We start from the raw sequence: 17017 nt of genomic DNA, 5'->3' as shown, positions 1-17017 counted from the left end.
CTCACCCTCACCTCACCCTAACCCTAACCCTCACCCTAACCCTAACCCTCACCCTAATTCTCACCCTAACCCTAACCCTAACCCTAACCAGTACACCAGTACACCAGTACACCAGTACACCAGTACACCAGTACACCAGTACACCAGTACACCAGTACACCAGTACACCAGTACACCAGTACACCAGTACACCAGTACACCAGTACACCAGTACACCGTCACGCCCCCGTCCTGTTGGAGAGGGTGTCGCTGTGCAAGGAATCAGTGGAGAAAAAAACCCTAACCCTAACCAGTACACCAGTACACCAGTACACCAGTACACCAGTACACCAGTACACCAGTACACCAGTACACCAGTATACCAGTACACCAGTACACCAGTACACCAGTACACCAGTACACCAGTACACCAGTACACCAGTACACCAGTACACCGTCACGCCCCCGTCCTGTTGGAGAGGGTGTCGCTGTGCAAGGAATCAGTGGAGAAAAAAACCCTAACCCTCACCCTAACCCTAACCAGTACACCAGTACACCAGTACACCAGTACACCAGTACACCAGTACACCAGTACACCAGTACACCAGTACACCAGTACACCAGTACACCAGTACACCAGTACACCAGTACACCAGTACACCAGTACACCAGTACACCAGTACACCAGTACACCAGTACACCCTAACCCTAACCCTAACCCTAACCCTAACCCTAACCCTAACCCTAACCCTAACCCTAACCCTAACCCTCACCCTAACCCTAACCCTAACCCTAACCAGTACACCAGTACACCAGTACACCAGTACACCAGTACACCGTCACGCCCCCATCATGTTGGAGAGGGTGTCGCTGTGCAAGGAATTCAGTGGAGAAAAAAACCCTAACCGCTAACCCTAACCCTAGTTAACCAGTACACCAGTACACCAGTACACCAGTACACCAGTACACCAGTACACCAGTACACCAGTACACCAGTACACCAGTACACCAGTACACCAGTACACCAGTACACCAGTACACCAGTACACCAGTACACCAGTACACCAGTACACCAGTACACCGTCACGCCCCAGTCCTGTTGGAGAGGGTGTCGCTGTGCAAGGAATCAGTGGAGAAAAAAACCCTAACCCTAACCCTAACCCTAACCCTAACCCTAACCCTCACCCTAACCCTCACCCTAACCCTAACCCTAACCCTAACCCTAACCCTCACCCTAACCCTAACCCTAACCCTCACCCTAACCCTAACCCTAACCCTAACCAGTACACCAGTACACCAGTACACCAGTACACCAGTACACCAGTACACCAGTACACCAGTACACCAGTACACCAGTACACCAGTACACCAGTACACCAGTACACCAGTACACCAGTACACCAGTACACCAGTACACCAGTACACCAGTACACCAGTACACCAGTACACCAGTACACCAGTACACCAGTACACCCTCACCCTAACCCTAACCCTCACCCTAACCCTAACCCTAACCCTAACCCTAACCCTAACCCTAACCCTAACCAGTACACCAGTACACCAGTACACCAGTACACCAGTACACCAGTACACCAGTACACCAGTACACCAGTACACCAGTACACCAGTACACCAGTACACCAGTACACCAGTACACCCTCACCCTAACCCTAACCCTAACCCTAACCCTAACCCTCACCCTAACCCTCACCCTCACCCTAACCCTCACCCTAACCAGTACACCAGTACACCAGTACACCAGTACACCAGTACACCAGTACACCAGTACACCAGTACACCAGTACACCAGTACACCAGTACACCAGTACACCAGTACACCAGTACACCAGTACACCAGTACACCAGTACACCGTCACGCCCCCGTCCTGTTGGAGAGGGTGTCGCTGTGCAAGGAATCAGTGGAGAAAAAAACCCTAACCCTCACCCTAACCCTAACCAGTACACCAGTACACCAGTACACCAGTACACCAGTACACCAGTACACCAGTACACCGTCACGCCCCCGTCCTGTTGGAGAGGGTGTCGCTGTGCAAGGAATCAGTGGAGAAAAAAACCCTAACCCTAACCCTAACCCTAACCCTAACCCTAACCCTAACCCTAACCCTAACCCTAACCCTAACCCTAACCAGTACACCAGTACACCAGTACACCAGTACACCAGTACACCGTCACGCCCCCGTCCTGTTGGAGAGGGTGTCGCTGTGCAAGGAATCAGTGGAGAAAAAAACCCTAACCCTAACCCTAACCCTAACCCTAACCCTAACCCTAACCCTCACCCTAACCCTAACCCTAACCCTAACCCTCACCCTAACCCTAACCCTAACCCTCACCCTAACCCTAACCAGTACACCAGTACACCAGTACACCAGTACACCAGTACACCAGTACACCAGTACACCAGTACACCAGTACACCAGTACACCAGTACACCAGTACACCAGTACACCAGTACACCAGTACACCAGTACACCAGTACACCAGTACACCGTCACGCCCCCGTCCTGTTGGAGAGGGTGTCGCTGTGCAAGGAATCAGTGGAGAAAAAAACCCTAACCCTAACCCTAACCAGTACACCAGTACACCAGTACACCAGTACACCAGTACACCAGTACACCAGTACACCAGTACACCAGTACACCAGTACACCAGTACACCGTCACGCCCCCGTCCTGTTGGAGAGGGTGTCGCTGTGCAAGGAATCAGTGGAGAAAAAAACCCTAACCCTAACCCTAACCAGTACACCAGTACACCAGTACACCAGTACACCAGTACACCAGTACACCAGTACACCAGTACACCAGTACACCGTCACGCCCCCGTCCTGTTGGAGAGGGTGTCGCTGTGCAAGGAATCAGTGGAGAAAAAAACCCTAACCCTAACCCTAACCCTAACCCTAACCAGTACACCAGTACACCAGTACACCAGCACACCAGTACACCAGTACACCAGTACACCAGTACACCAGTACACCAGTACACCAGTACACCAGTACACCAGTACACCGTCACGCCCCCGTCCTGTTGGAGAGGGTGTCGCTGTGCAAGGAATCAGTGGAGAAAAAAACCCTAACCCTAACCCTAACCCTAACCCTCACCCTAACCCTAACCCTAACCCTAACCCTAACCCTAACCCTAACCCTAACCCTAGGCCCCCGCACCCCCCCCGCACCCCCCCGCCCTCGCCCCCGCCCCGGCCCACGGCGCAGACCCACCCCACCCCCGCGCCCCAGGACTGGCCACGGCCGCGAAACAGCAGAGAGGGCCACGCCCCGCGTGCCGACGCAAAGAGCTTCGAAGATGGAGCAGAAAGCGGCCGTCTAAACAGCCACAAGATGGAGAACAACTAGCGGGGTGGTGCAGTCGGGCTTCCTCTATGCGCTCAACTCTGTCACAGACGCAAGGCGCACAACCACACAACACGGGGCAGCCAAGCATCTGCAGAGGGGTATGGCAGATCGCGCAGGCACAACCACGAGGGCACCACAGGCCGCTACAACAAGCAAACATCATAGGAAAATCTCAGAGCAGCGCAGGTGGCACAAAAAGGAGTCACATCCCCCCTTCCCGTGTCCTGCAAGGGCTTTCGACAGCTACCAGTCATGTGAAGAGCGGCTGGGGCGCACGATCCGGACCACAGACAAGGCACCCATAGGAGGAGCGAGGACGAGCCGCTGGGTGCCATAGACGGTGAGAGCCATGGAGACTACCGACGTGGGTGCCACAGAAGCACACACATACCCGTGAGAAACCACCGGCAGGGCATCGCCGAGAATCAGTTTGAGCGCCAGTCACTATAGTGCCCTCAAGTCCGTGTGATTCACCCGACCCCATCGACAACGTCTGCTTTTCACACACAACGCAAATACCATAACGTCGATTCACCGGGCGTCACAACATACACCACCCGCGCACACGGCCCATCAGTAGACACAAAGCAAAGTTGGCCCACCACCACTCACACACACATGGCCCATCAGTAGACACAAAGCAAAGAAAAGATGGCCCACCACCACTCACACACACATGGCCCATCAGTAGACACAAAGCAAAGTTGGCCCACCACCACTCACACACACACATGGCCCATCAGTAGACACAAAGCAAAGTTGGCCCACCACCACTCACACACACACATGGCCCATCAGTAGACACAAAGCAAAGAAAAGTTAGCCCACCACCACCCGCACACACACATGGCCCATCAGTAGACACAAAGCAAAGTTGGCCCACCACCACCACTCACACACACATGGCCCATCAGTAGACACAAAGCAAAGTTGGCCCACCACCACTCACACACACACATGGCCCATCAGTAGACACAAAGCAAAGTTGGCCCACCACCACTCACACACACATGGCCCATCAGTAGACACAAAGCAAAGTTGGCCCACCACCACTCACACACACACGGCCCATCAGTAGACACAAAGCAAAGTTGGCCCACCACCACTCACACACACATGGCCCATCAGTAGACACAAAGCAAAGTTGGCCCACCACCACTCACACACACACATGGCCCATCAGTAGACACAAAGCAAAGTTGGCCCACCACCACTCACACACACACATGGCCCATCAGTAGACACAAAGCAAAGTTGGCCCACCACCACTCACACACACATGGCCCATCAGTAGACACAAAGCAAAGTTGGCCCACCACCACTCACACACACACGGCCCATCAGTAGACACAAAGCAAAGTTGGCCCACCACCACTCACACACACACGGCCCATCAGTAGACACAAAGCAAAGTTGGCCCACCACCACTCACACACACATGGCCCATCAGTAGACACAAAGCAAAGTTGGCCCACCACCACTCACACACACACATGGCCCATCAGTAGACACAAAGCAAAGTTGGCCCACCACCACCACTCACACACATGGCCCATCAGTAGACACAAAGCAAAGTTGGCCCACCACCACCACTCACACACACATGGCCCATCAGTAGACACAAAGCAAAGTTGGCCCACCACCACTCACACACACATGGCCCATCAGTAGACACAAAGCAAAGTTGGCCCACCACCACTCACACACACACATGGCCCATCAGTAGACACAAAGCAAAGAAAAGTTGGCCCACCACCACTCACACACACACATGGCCCATCAGTAGACACAAAGCAAAGTTGGCCCACCACCACACACACACACATGGCCCATCAGTAGACACAAAGCAAAGTTGGCCCACCACCACTCACACACACACATGGCCCATCAGTAGACACAAAGCAAAGTTGGCCCACCACCACTCACACACACACATGGCCCATCAGTAGACACAAAGCAAAGTTGGCCCACCACCACTCACACACACACATGGCCCATCAGTAGACACAAAGCAAAGAAAAGTTAGCCCACCACCACCCGCACACACACATGGCCCATCAGTAGACACAAAGCAAAGTTGGCCCACCACCACTCACACACACATGGCCCATCAGTAGACACAAAGCAAAGTTGGCCCACCACCACACACACACACATGGCCCATCAGTAGACACAAAGCAAAGTTGGGCCACCACCACTCACACACACACATGGCCCATCAGTAGACACAAAGCAAAGTTAGGCCACCACCACTCACACACACATGGCCCATCAGTAGACACAAAGCAAAGAAAAGTTAGCCCACCACCACCACTCACACACACACATGGCCCATCAGTAGACACAAAGCAAAGTTGGCCCACCACCACTCACACACACACATGGCCCATCAGTAGACACAAAGCAAAGTTGGCCCACCACCACTCACACACACACATGGCCCATCAGTAGACACAAAGCAAAGTTGGCCCACCACCACTCACACACACATGGCCCATCAGTAGATACAAAGCAAAGTTGGCCCACCACCACTCACACACACACATGGCCCATCAGTAGACACAAAGCAAAGAAAAGTTAGCCCACCACCACCCGCACACACACATGGCCCATCAGTAGACACAAAGCAAAGTTGGCCCACCACCACTCACACACACACATGGCCCATCAGTAGACACAAAGCAAAGTTGGCCCACCACCACTCACACACACACATGGCCCATCAGTAGACACAAAGCAAAGAAAAGTTAGCCCACCACCACTCACACACACATGGCCCATCAGTAGACACAAAGCAAAGTTGGCCCACCACCACTCACACACACACATGGCCCATCAGTAGACACAAAGCAAAGTTGGCCCACCACCACTCACACACACACATGGCCCATCAGTAGACACAAAGCAAAGTTGGCCCACCACCACTCACACACACACATGGCCCATCAGTAGACACAAAGCAAAGTTGGCCCACCACCACTCACACACACACATGGCCCATCAGTAGACACAAAGCAAAGTTGGCCCACCACCACTCACACACACATGGCCCATCAGTAGACACAAAGCAAAGAAAAGTTGGCCCACCACCACTCACACACACACATGGCCCATCAGTAGACACAAAGCAAAGTTGGCCCACCACCACTCACACACACACATGGCCCATCAGTAGACACAAAGCAAAGTTAGCCCACCACCACTCACACACACATGGCCCATCAGTAGATACAAAGCAAAGAAAAGTTGGCCCACCACCACTCACACACACACATGGCCCATCAGTAGACACAAAGCAAAGAAAAGTTAGCCCACCACCACCCGCACACACACATGGCCCATCAGTAGACACAAAGCAAAGTTGGCCCACCACCTCTCACACACACACATGGCCCATCAGTAGACACAAAGCAAAGTTGGCCCACCACCACCCGCACACACACATGGCCCATCAGTAGACACAAAGCAAAGTTGGCCCACCACCACTCACACACACACATGGCCCATCAGTAGATACAAAGCAAAGAAAAGTTAGCCCACCACCACCCGCACACACACATGCCCATCAGTAGACACAAAGCAAAGAAAAGTTGGCCCACCACCACTCACACACACACATGGCCCATCAGTAGACACAAAGCAAAGTTGGCCCACCACCACTCACACACACACATGGCCCATCAGTAGATACAAAGCAAAGAAAAGTTAGCCCACCACCACCCGCACACACACATGCCCATCAGTAGACACAAAGCAAAGAAAAGTTGGCCCACCACCACTCACACACACACATGGCCCATCAGTAGACACAAAGCAAAGTTGGCCCACCACCACTCACACACACACATGGCCCATCAGTAGATACAAAGCAAAGAAAAGTTAGCCCACCACCACCCGCACACACACATGCCCATCAGTAGACACAAAGCAAAGAAAAGTTGGCCCACCACCACCACACACACATGGCCCATCAGTAGACACAAAGCAAAGAAAAGTTGGCCCACCACCACTCACACACACACATGGCCCATCAGTAGACACAAAGCAAAGTTGGCCCACCACCACTCACACACACACATGGCCCATCAGTAGATACAAAGCAAAGAAAAGTTAGCCCACCACCACCCGCACACACACATGCCCATCAGTAGACACAAAGCAAAGAAAAGTTGGCCCACCACCACTCACACACACACATGGCCCATCAGTAGACACAAAGCAAAGTTGGCCCACCACCACCCGCACACACACATGGCCCATCAGTAGACACAAAGCAAAGTTGGCCCACCACCACCCGCACACACACATGGCCCATCAGTAGACACAAAGCAAAGAAAAGTTGGCCCACCACCACCACTCACACATGGCCCATCAGTAGACACAAAGCAAAGAAAAGTTGGCCCACCACCACCACTCACACACACATGGCCCATCAGTAGACAAAAAGCAAAGTTGGCCCACCACCACCACACACACACACACATGGCCCATCAGTAGACACAAAGCAAAGTTAGCCCACCACCACCCGCACACACACATGGCCCATCAGTAGACACAAAGCAAAGTTGGCCCACCACCACTCACACACACATGGCCCATCAGTAGATACAAAGCAAAGTTGGCCCACCACCACTCACACACACACATGGCCCATCAGTAGACACAAAGCAAAGAAAAGTTAGCCCACCACCACCCGCACACACACATGGCCCATCAGTAGACACAAAGCAAAGTTGGCCCACCACCACTCACACACACATGGCCCATCAGTAGACACAAAGCAAAGTTGGCCCACCACCACTCACACACACACATGGCCCATCAGTAGACACAAAGCAAAGTTGGCCCACCACCACTCACACACACACATGGCCCATCAGTAGACACAAAGCAAAGTTGGCCCACCACCACTCACACACACACATGGCCCATCAGTAGACACAAAGCAAAGTTGGCCCACCACCACTCACACACACACATGGCCCATCAGTAGACACAAAGCAAAGTTGGCCCACCACCACTCACACACACATGGCCCATCAGTAGACACAAAGCAAAGTTAGCCCACCACCACTCACACACACATGGCCCATCAGTAGATACAAAGCAAAGAAAAGTTGGCCCACCACCACTCACACACACACATGGCCCATCAGTAGACACAAAGCAAAGAAAAGTTAGCCCACCACCACCCGCACACACACATGGCCCATCAGTAGACACAAAGCAAAGTTGGCCCACCACCTCTCACACACACACATGGCCCATCAGTAGACACAAAGCAAAGTTGGCCCACCACCACCACACACACATGGCCCATCAGTAGACACAAAGCAAAGAAAAGTTGGCCCACCACCACTCACACACACACATGGCCCATCAGTAGACACAAAGCAAAGTTGGCCCACCACCACTCACACACACACATGGCCCATCAGTAGATACAAAGCAAAGAAAAGTTAGCCCACCACCACCCGCACACACACATGCCCATCAGTAGACACAAAGCAAAGAAAAGTTGGCCCACCACCACTCACACACACACATGGCCCATCAGTAGACACAAAGCAAAGAAAAGTTAGCCCACCACCACCCGCACACACACATGGCCCATCAGTAGACACAAAGCAAAGTTGGCCCACCACCACCCGCACACACACATGGCCCATCAGTAGACACAAAGCAAAGAAAAGTTGGCCCACCACCACCACTCACACATGGCCCATCAGTAGACACAAAGCAAAGAAAAGTTGGCCCACCACCACCACTCACACACACATGGCCCATCAGTAGACAAAAAGCAAAGTTGGCCCACCACCACCACACACACACACACATGGCCCATCAGTAGACACAAAGCAAAGTTAGCCCACCACCACCCGCACACACACATGGCCCATCAGTAGACACAAAGCAAAGTTGGCCCACCACCACTCACACACACACATGGCCCATCAGTAGACACAAAGCAAAGTTGGCCCACCACCACTCACACACACATGGCCCATCAGTAGACACAAAGCAAAGTTGGCCCACCACCACCACACACACACACACATGGCCCATCAGTAGACACAAAGCAAAGAAAAGTTAGCCCACCACCACCCGCACACACACATGGCCCATCAGTAGACACAAAGCAAAGTTGGCCCACCACCACCCGCACACACACATGGCCCATCAGTAGACACAAAGCAAAGTTGGCCCACCACCACTCACACACACATGGCCCATCAGTAGACACAAAGCAAAGTTGGCCCACCACCACTCACACACACACATGGCCCATCAGTAGACACAAAGAAAAGAAAAGTTGGCCCACCACCACTCACACACACATGGCCCATCAGTAGACACAAAGAAAAGTTGGGCCACCACCACCCGCACCCACACATGGCCCATCAGTAGATACAAAACAAAGAAAAGTTAGGCCACCACCACCCGCACACACACATGGCCCATCAGTAGACACAAAGCAAAGTTGGCCCATCACCACTCACACACACATGGCCCATCAGTAGACACAAAGCAAAGTTGGCCCACCACCACTCACACACACACATGGCCCATCAGTAGACACAAAGCAAAGTTGGCCCACCACCACCCGCACACACACATGGCCCATCAGTAGACACAAAGCAAAGAAAAGTTGGCCCACCACCACTCACACACACATGGCCCATCAGTAGACACAAAGCAAAGAAAAGTTGGCCCACCACCACCCGCACACACACATGGCCCATCAGTAGACACAAAGCAAAGAAAAGTTAGCCCACCACCACCCGCACACACACATGGCCCATCAGTAGACACAAAGCAAAGATGGCCCACCACCACCACACACACACACATGGCCCATCAGTAGACACAAAGAAAAGTTGGCCCACCACCACCCGCACACACACATGGCCCATCAGTAGACACAAAGCAAAGAAAAGTTGGCCCACCACCACCCGCACACACACATGGCCCATCAGTAGACACAAAGCAAAGTTGGCCCACCACCACTCACACACACACATGGCCCATCAGTAGACACAAAGCAAAGAAAAGTTGGCCCACCACCACCCGCACACACACATGGCCCATCAGTAGACACAAAGCAAAGTTGGCCCACCACCACTCACACACACACATGGCCCATCAGTAGACACAAAGCAAAGTTGGCCCACCACCACTCACACACACACATGGCCCATCAGTAGACACAAAGCAAAGAAAAGTTGGCCCACCACCACCCGCACACACACATGGCCCATCAGTAGACACAAAGCAAAGAAAAGTTGGCCCACCACCACCCGCACACACACATGGCCCATCAGTAGACACAAAGCAAAGAAAAGTTGGCCCACCACCACCCGCACACACACATGGCCCATCAGTAGACACAAAGCAAAGTTGGCCCACCACCACTCACACACACACATGGCCCATCAGTAGACACAAAGCAAAGTTGGCCCACCACCACTCACACACACACATGGCCCATCAGTAGACACAAAGCAAAGAAAAGTTGGCCCACCACCACCCGCACACACACATGGCCCATCAGTAGACACAAAGCAAAGTTGGCCCACCACCACTCACACACACACATGGCCCATCAGTAGACACAAAGCAAAGTTGGCCCACCACCACTCACACACACACATGGCCCATCAGTAGACACAAAGCAAAGTTGGCCCACCACCACTCACACACACACATGGCCCATCAGTAGACACAAAGCAAAGTTGGCCCACCACCACCCGCACACACACAGGGCCCATCAGTAGACACAAAGAAAAGTTGGCCCACCACCACTCACACACACACATGGCCCATCAGTAGACACAAAGCAAAGTTGGCCCACCACCACCCGCACACACACATGGCCCATCAGTAGACACAAAGAAAAGTTGGCCCACCACCACTCACACACACATGGCCCATCAGTAGACACAAAGCAAAGTTGGCCCACCACCACTCACACACACATGGCCCATCAGTAGACACAAAGCAAAGAAAAGTTAGCCCACCACCACCACTCACACACACACAGGGCCCATCAGTAGACACAAAGCAAAGTTGGCCCACCACCACCCGCACACACACATGGCCCATCAGTAGACACAAAGAAAAGTTGGCCCACCACCACTCACACACACACATGGCCCATCAGTAGACACAAAGCAAAGTTGGCCCACCACCACTCACACACACATGGCCCATCAGTAGACACAAAGCAAAGTTGGCCCACCACCACCCGCACACACACATGGCCCATCAGTAGACACAAAGAAAAGTTGGCCCACCACCACTCACACACACACATGGCCCATCAGTAGACACAAAGCAAAGTTGGCCCACCACCACTCACACACACATGGCCCATCAGTAGACACAAAGAAAAGTTGGCCCACCACCACTCACACACGTTTACAGCACACATATATATACACCACACACACGTTTACAACACACACATATATATACATCACACACACGTTTACAACACACACATATATATACATCACACACACGTTTACAACACACACATATATATACATCAAACACACGTTTACAGCACACACATATATATACATCACACACACGTTTACAACACACACATATATATACACCACACACACGTTTACTACACACACATATATATACATCACACACACGTTTACAACACACACATATATATACATCAAACACACGTTTACAGCACACACATATATATACATCACACACACGTTTACAACACACACATATATATACATCACACACACGTTTACAACACACACATATATATACACCACACACACGTTTACAACACACACATATATATACACCACACACACGTTTACAACACACACATATATATACACCACACACACGTTTACCGCACACACATATATATACATCACACACACGTTTACAACACATATATATACACCACACACACGTTTACAACACACACATATATATACACCACACACACGTTTACTACACACACATATATATACATCACACACACGTTTACAACACACACATATATATACACCACACACACGTTTACAACACACATATATATATACATCACACACACGTTTACAACACACACATATATATACATCACACACACGTTTACAACACACACATATATATACATCAAACACACGTTTACAGCACACATATATATACACCACACACACGTTTACAACACACACATATATATACACCACACACACGTTTACAACACACATATATATATACATCACACACACGTTTACAACACACACATATATATACATCACACACACGTTTACAACACACACATATATATACATCAAACACACGTTTACAGCACACATATATATACACCACACACACGTTTACAACACACACATATATATACATCACACACACGTTTACAACACATATATATACATCACACACACGTTTACAGCACACATATATATACACCACACACACGTTTACAACACACACATATATATACACCACACACACGTTTACAACACACACATATATATACATCACACACACGTTTACAACACACACATATATATACACCACACACACGTTTACAACACACACATATATATACACCACACACACGTTTACAACACACACATATATATACATCACACACACGTTTACAACACACACATATATATACATCACACACACGTTTACAACACACACATATATATACACCACACGCACGTTTACAACACACACAAAACTTAAATAAAAAAAAGATATATATGGACGTTAGTGTACACAACACACAAACAAAGATGTATATAGACGTTAATGTACACAACACACAAACAAAGATGTATATAGACGTTAGTGTACACAACACACAAACAAAGATGTATATAGACGTTAATGTACACAACACACAAACAAAGATGTATATAGACGTTAATGTACACAACACACAAACAAAGATGTATATAGACGTTAATGTACACAGCACACAAACAAAGATGTATATAGACGTTAATGTACACAACACACAAACAAAGATGTATATAGACGTTAGTGTACACAACACACAAACAAAGATGTATATAGACGTTAATGTACACAACACACAAACAAAGATGTATATAGACGTTAATGTACACAACACACAAACAAAGATGTATATAGACGTTAGTGTACACAACACACAAACAAAGATGTATATAGACGTTAATGTACACAACACACAAACAAAGATGTATATAGACGTTAATGTACACAACACACAAACAAAGATGTATATAGACGTTAGTGTACACAACACACAAACAAAGATGTATATAGACGTTAATGTACACAACACACAAACAAAGATGTATATAGACGTTAGTGTACACAACACACAAACAAAGATGTATATAGACGTTAATGTACACAACACACAAACAAAGATGTATATAGACGTTAATGTACACAACACACAAACAAAGATGTATATAGACGTTAGTGTACACAACACACAAACAAAGATGTATATAGACGTTAATGTACACAACACACAAACAAAGATGTATATAGACGTTAATGTACACAACACACAAACAAAGATGTATATAGACGTTAGTGTACACAACACACAAACAAAGATGTATATAGACGTTAATGTACACAACACACAAACAAAGATGTATATAGACGTTAGTGTACACAACACACAAACAAAGATGTATATAGACGTTAATGTACACAACACACAAACAAAGATGTATATAGACGTTAATGTACACAACACACAAACAAAGATGTATATAGACGTTAGTGTACACAACACACAAACAAAGATGTATATAGACGTTAATGTACACAACACACAAACAAAGATGTATATAGACGTTAATGTACACAACACACAAACAAAGATGTATATAGACGTTAGTGTACACAACACACAAACAAAGATGTATATAGACGTTAATGTACACAACACACAAACAAAGATGTATATAGACGTTAGTGTACACAACACACAAACAAAGATGTATATAGACGTTAATGTACACAACACACAAACAAAGATGTATATAGACGTTAATGTACACAACACACAAACAAAGATGTATATAGACGTTAATGTACACAGCACACAAACAAAGATGTATATAGACGTTAATGTACACAACACACAAACAAAGATGTATATAGACGTTAATGTACACAACACACAAACAAAGATGTATATAGACGTTAATGTACACAACACACAAACAAAGATATATATAGACGTTAATGTACACAACACACAAACAAAGATGTATATAGACGTTAGTGTACACAACACACAAACAAAGATGTATATAGACGTTAATGTACACAACACACAAACAAAGATGTATATAGACGTTAATGTACACAACACACAAACAAAGATGTATATAGACGTTAATGTACACAACACACAAACAAAGATATATAGAGAGAGAGGTTTAGACTTACACAGCAGGAAAAGACAAGAACAGAAGCAAAAAAAAAATGAAGGCGCACAGATGTCAAGACGCATATGCACAAGTCCTCTGGCGATGTGCGCCTTACGGGGTGCTGTACCAGCCGGCGACGCAGCAGCTCCAGGAGCTGTTTAAAAGCGAGCGCCTTTTTATCCCGAGGTGCTGAGTCATCGCGTAGCACAGGACTCGACAGCGCCTCTGCATTCTGTGTCCGCGGGGATGCCCTCTGATTTTCGCCGCCGCAATTTGACCATCGGCCATAGCGGTTCACACGGCCACAAGTGCCACCAAGGTTTTCTGCAACAACCGCCTCGCTCTCAACGCTTCTCGGTGCGGTGTCGCTACTCACCTGCCCCTCTATGCACTGGAGAATGACGGCTCCTCGCCGTGCCGTCGCACCTTGCATACCACGCAGCCCCATCCTACGAGTCAGCGATACAGTGCGCACATACCGGCAGGGACGTCGTCCCCGCGTCCGACACAACCCGCGGGGCTTGCGGGACATCCGCCGGCAAAGCGTTCTGGCCTCGCAGAGTCGACACCTCGCTCACCTGTGGCGCTGCATCACGTGCGGAGGTGCGAGAACGGCGGCAAATCAGCCGATGTCCCACACACAAAGCGCTTCGGTACCACCTCCGCAGCATACGCACCAGAGCATGCCATCCGCCTTTCAGGCATGAGCGGGACGCGGCAGCCGGCGCGGACGGGCCAACGACCCGGCGCTTAGGCCGCTGCGACGTCTTCACCCTGCGCAACACACAACGCCGACGCCTCGCTCCAATGCGATCACAGGCAAGATCCCACAAGCTCCTGCAGCACCTGCAACACGAAGCGTATACAGCAGACACCGGCGCCGCCTCGCTCGGCTGGGGCGCCGCCTCAGATGCGCACTCGGCAGGCGTCGGAGGCAGAGCCTCCACTGCAGACGCCGGCGCCGCCTCGCTCGGCTGGGGCGCCGCCTCAGATGCGCACTCGGCAGGCGTCGGAGGCAGAGCCTCCACTGCAGACACCGGCGCCGCCTCGCTCGGCTGGGGCGCCGCCTCAGATGCGCACTCGGCAGGCGTCGGAGGCAGAGCCTCCACTGCAGACACCGGCGCCGCCTCGCTCGGCTGTGGCACGGCGTCGGATGCGCACTCGGCAGGCGTCGGAGGCAGAGCCTCCACTGCAGACGCCGGCGCCGCCTCGCTCGGCTGGGGCGCCGCCTCAGATGCGCACTCGGCAGGCGTCGGAGGCAGAGCCTCCACTGCAGACACCGGCGCCGCCTCGCTCGGCTGGGGCGCTGCAGTGTGGGCGGACGCGCGAGGAGCTCGCCGAGTATTCCGCGGCAACGTCACTGGAGGAGCAGTTGGCGGCTCCCTATCAAGAGGACGTGAAAAGCGCCGCCGGCGCGGCCAGAAGCTGGAATCAGACGCATCATCGCGCGGCCGCTTACGACGCAGAGACGCGGTCGCATCAAGTTTCGCCGCCGCCTCGCTCGGCTGTGGCGCAGCAGCCGGTTCAGATACCCGCGCACTGCAAACGATGTCTCGCCGATCGACACCAAAACCCTTGGAATTCCACCTACGGATCACACCTAGCACAGACTGCCATCCATTTATCACGCGTGACCGAACAGAAACAGGCGATGGGCGCGCGCCGCCACCCCGGCAGTTAGATCGCTGGGACGTCTTCACCCTGCGTAACCCACAGCGACGACGACTCGCTCCCCAGCGATCACAAGCAAGATTCCACGCGCTCCTGCGGCACCTGCAACACGAAGCGTATACTGCAGACACCGGCGCCGCCTTGCTCGGCTGTGGCGCGCCGTCGGATGCGCACTCGGCAGGCGTCGGAGGCAGAGCCTCCACTGCAGACGCCGGCGCCGCCTCGCTCGGCTGGGGCGCCGCCTCAGATGCGCACTCGGCAGGCGTCGGAGGCAGAGCCTCCACTGCAGACACCGGCGCCGCCTCGCTCGGCTGTGGCGCCGCCTCAGATGCGCACTCGGCAGGCGTCGGAGGCAGAGCCTCCACTGCAGACACCGGCGCCGCCTCGCTCGGCTGGGGCGCCGCCTCAGATGCGCACTCGGCAGGCGTCGGAGGCAGAGCCCTCACTGCAGACGCCGGGCGCCGCCTCGCTCGGGGTGGGGCGCCGCCTCAGGATGCGCACCTCGGCAGGGCGTCGGAAGGCAGAGCCCCCCACTGCAAGACACCGG

At 51.1% G+C, this 17017-nt stretch overlaps 1 protein-coding gene across 1 annotated transcript; it reads left to right on the top strand.

Annotated features, from left to right (window-relative positions):
- Positions 1 to 13119: 13119 nt before the first annotated feature.
- LinJ_22_1570 (hypothetical protein) lies at positions 13120 to 14961 on the top strand (the record flags this gene model as incomplete). Its single annotated transcript, XM_003888411.1, has 1 exon — positions 13120 to 14961. One exon carries the CDS (start codon positions 13120 to 13122, stop codon positions 14959 to 14961), a length of 1842 nt encoding a protein of 613 aa, XP_003888460.1.
- Positions 14962 to 17017: the final 2056 nt, after the last annotated feature.

Source organism: Leishmania infantum, contig 27 (genome assembly GCF_000002875.2).
Source record: "Leishmania infantum JPCM5 WGS CACT00000000 data, contig 27, whole genome shotgun sequence".
Lineage (NCBI taxonomy): Eukaryota > Euglenozoa > Kinetoplastea > Trypanosomatida > Trypanosomatidae > Leishmania > Leishmania infantum.
The sequence above is the reverse complement of the archived record's forward strand: the minus strand, read 5'-3'. Positions and strand labels throughout refer to the sequence as shown.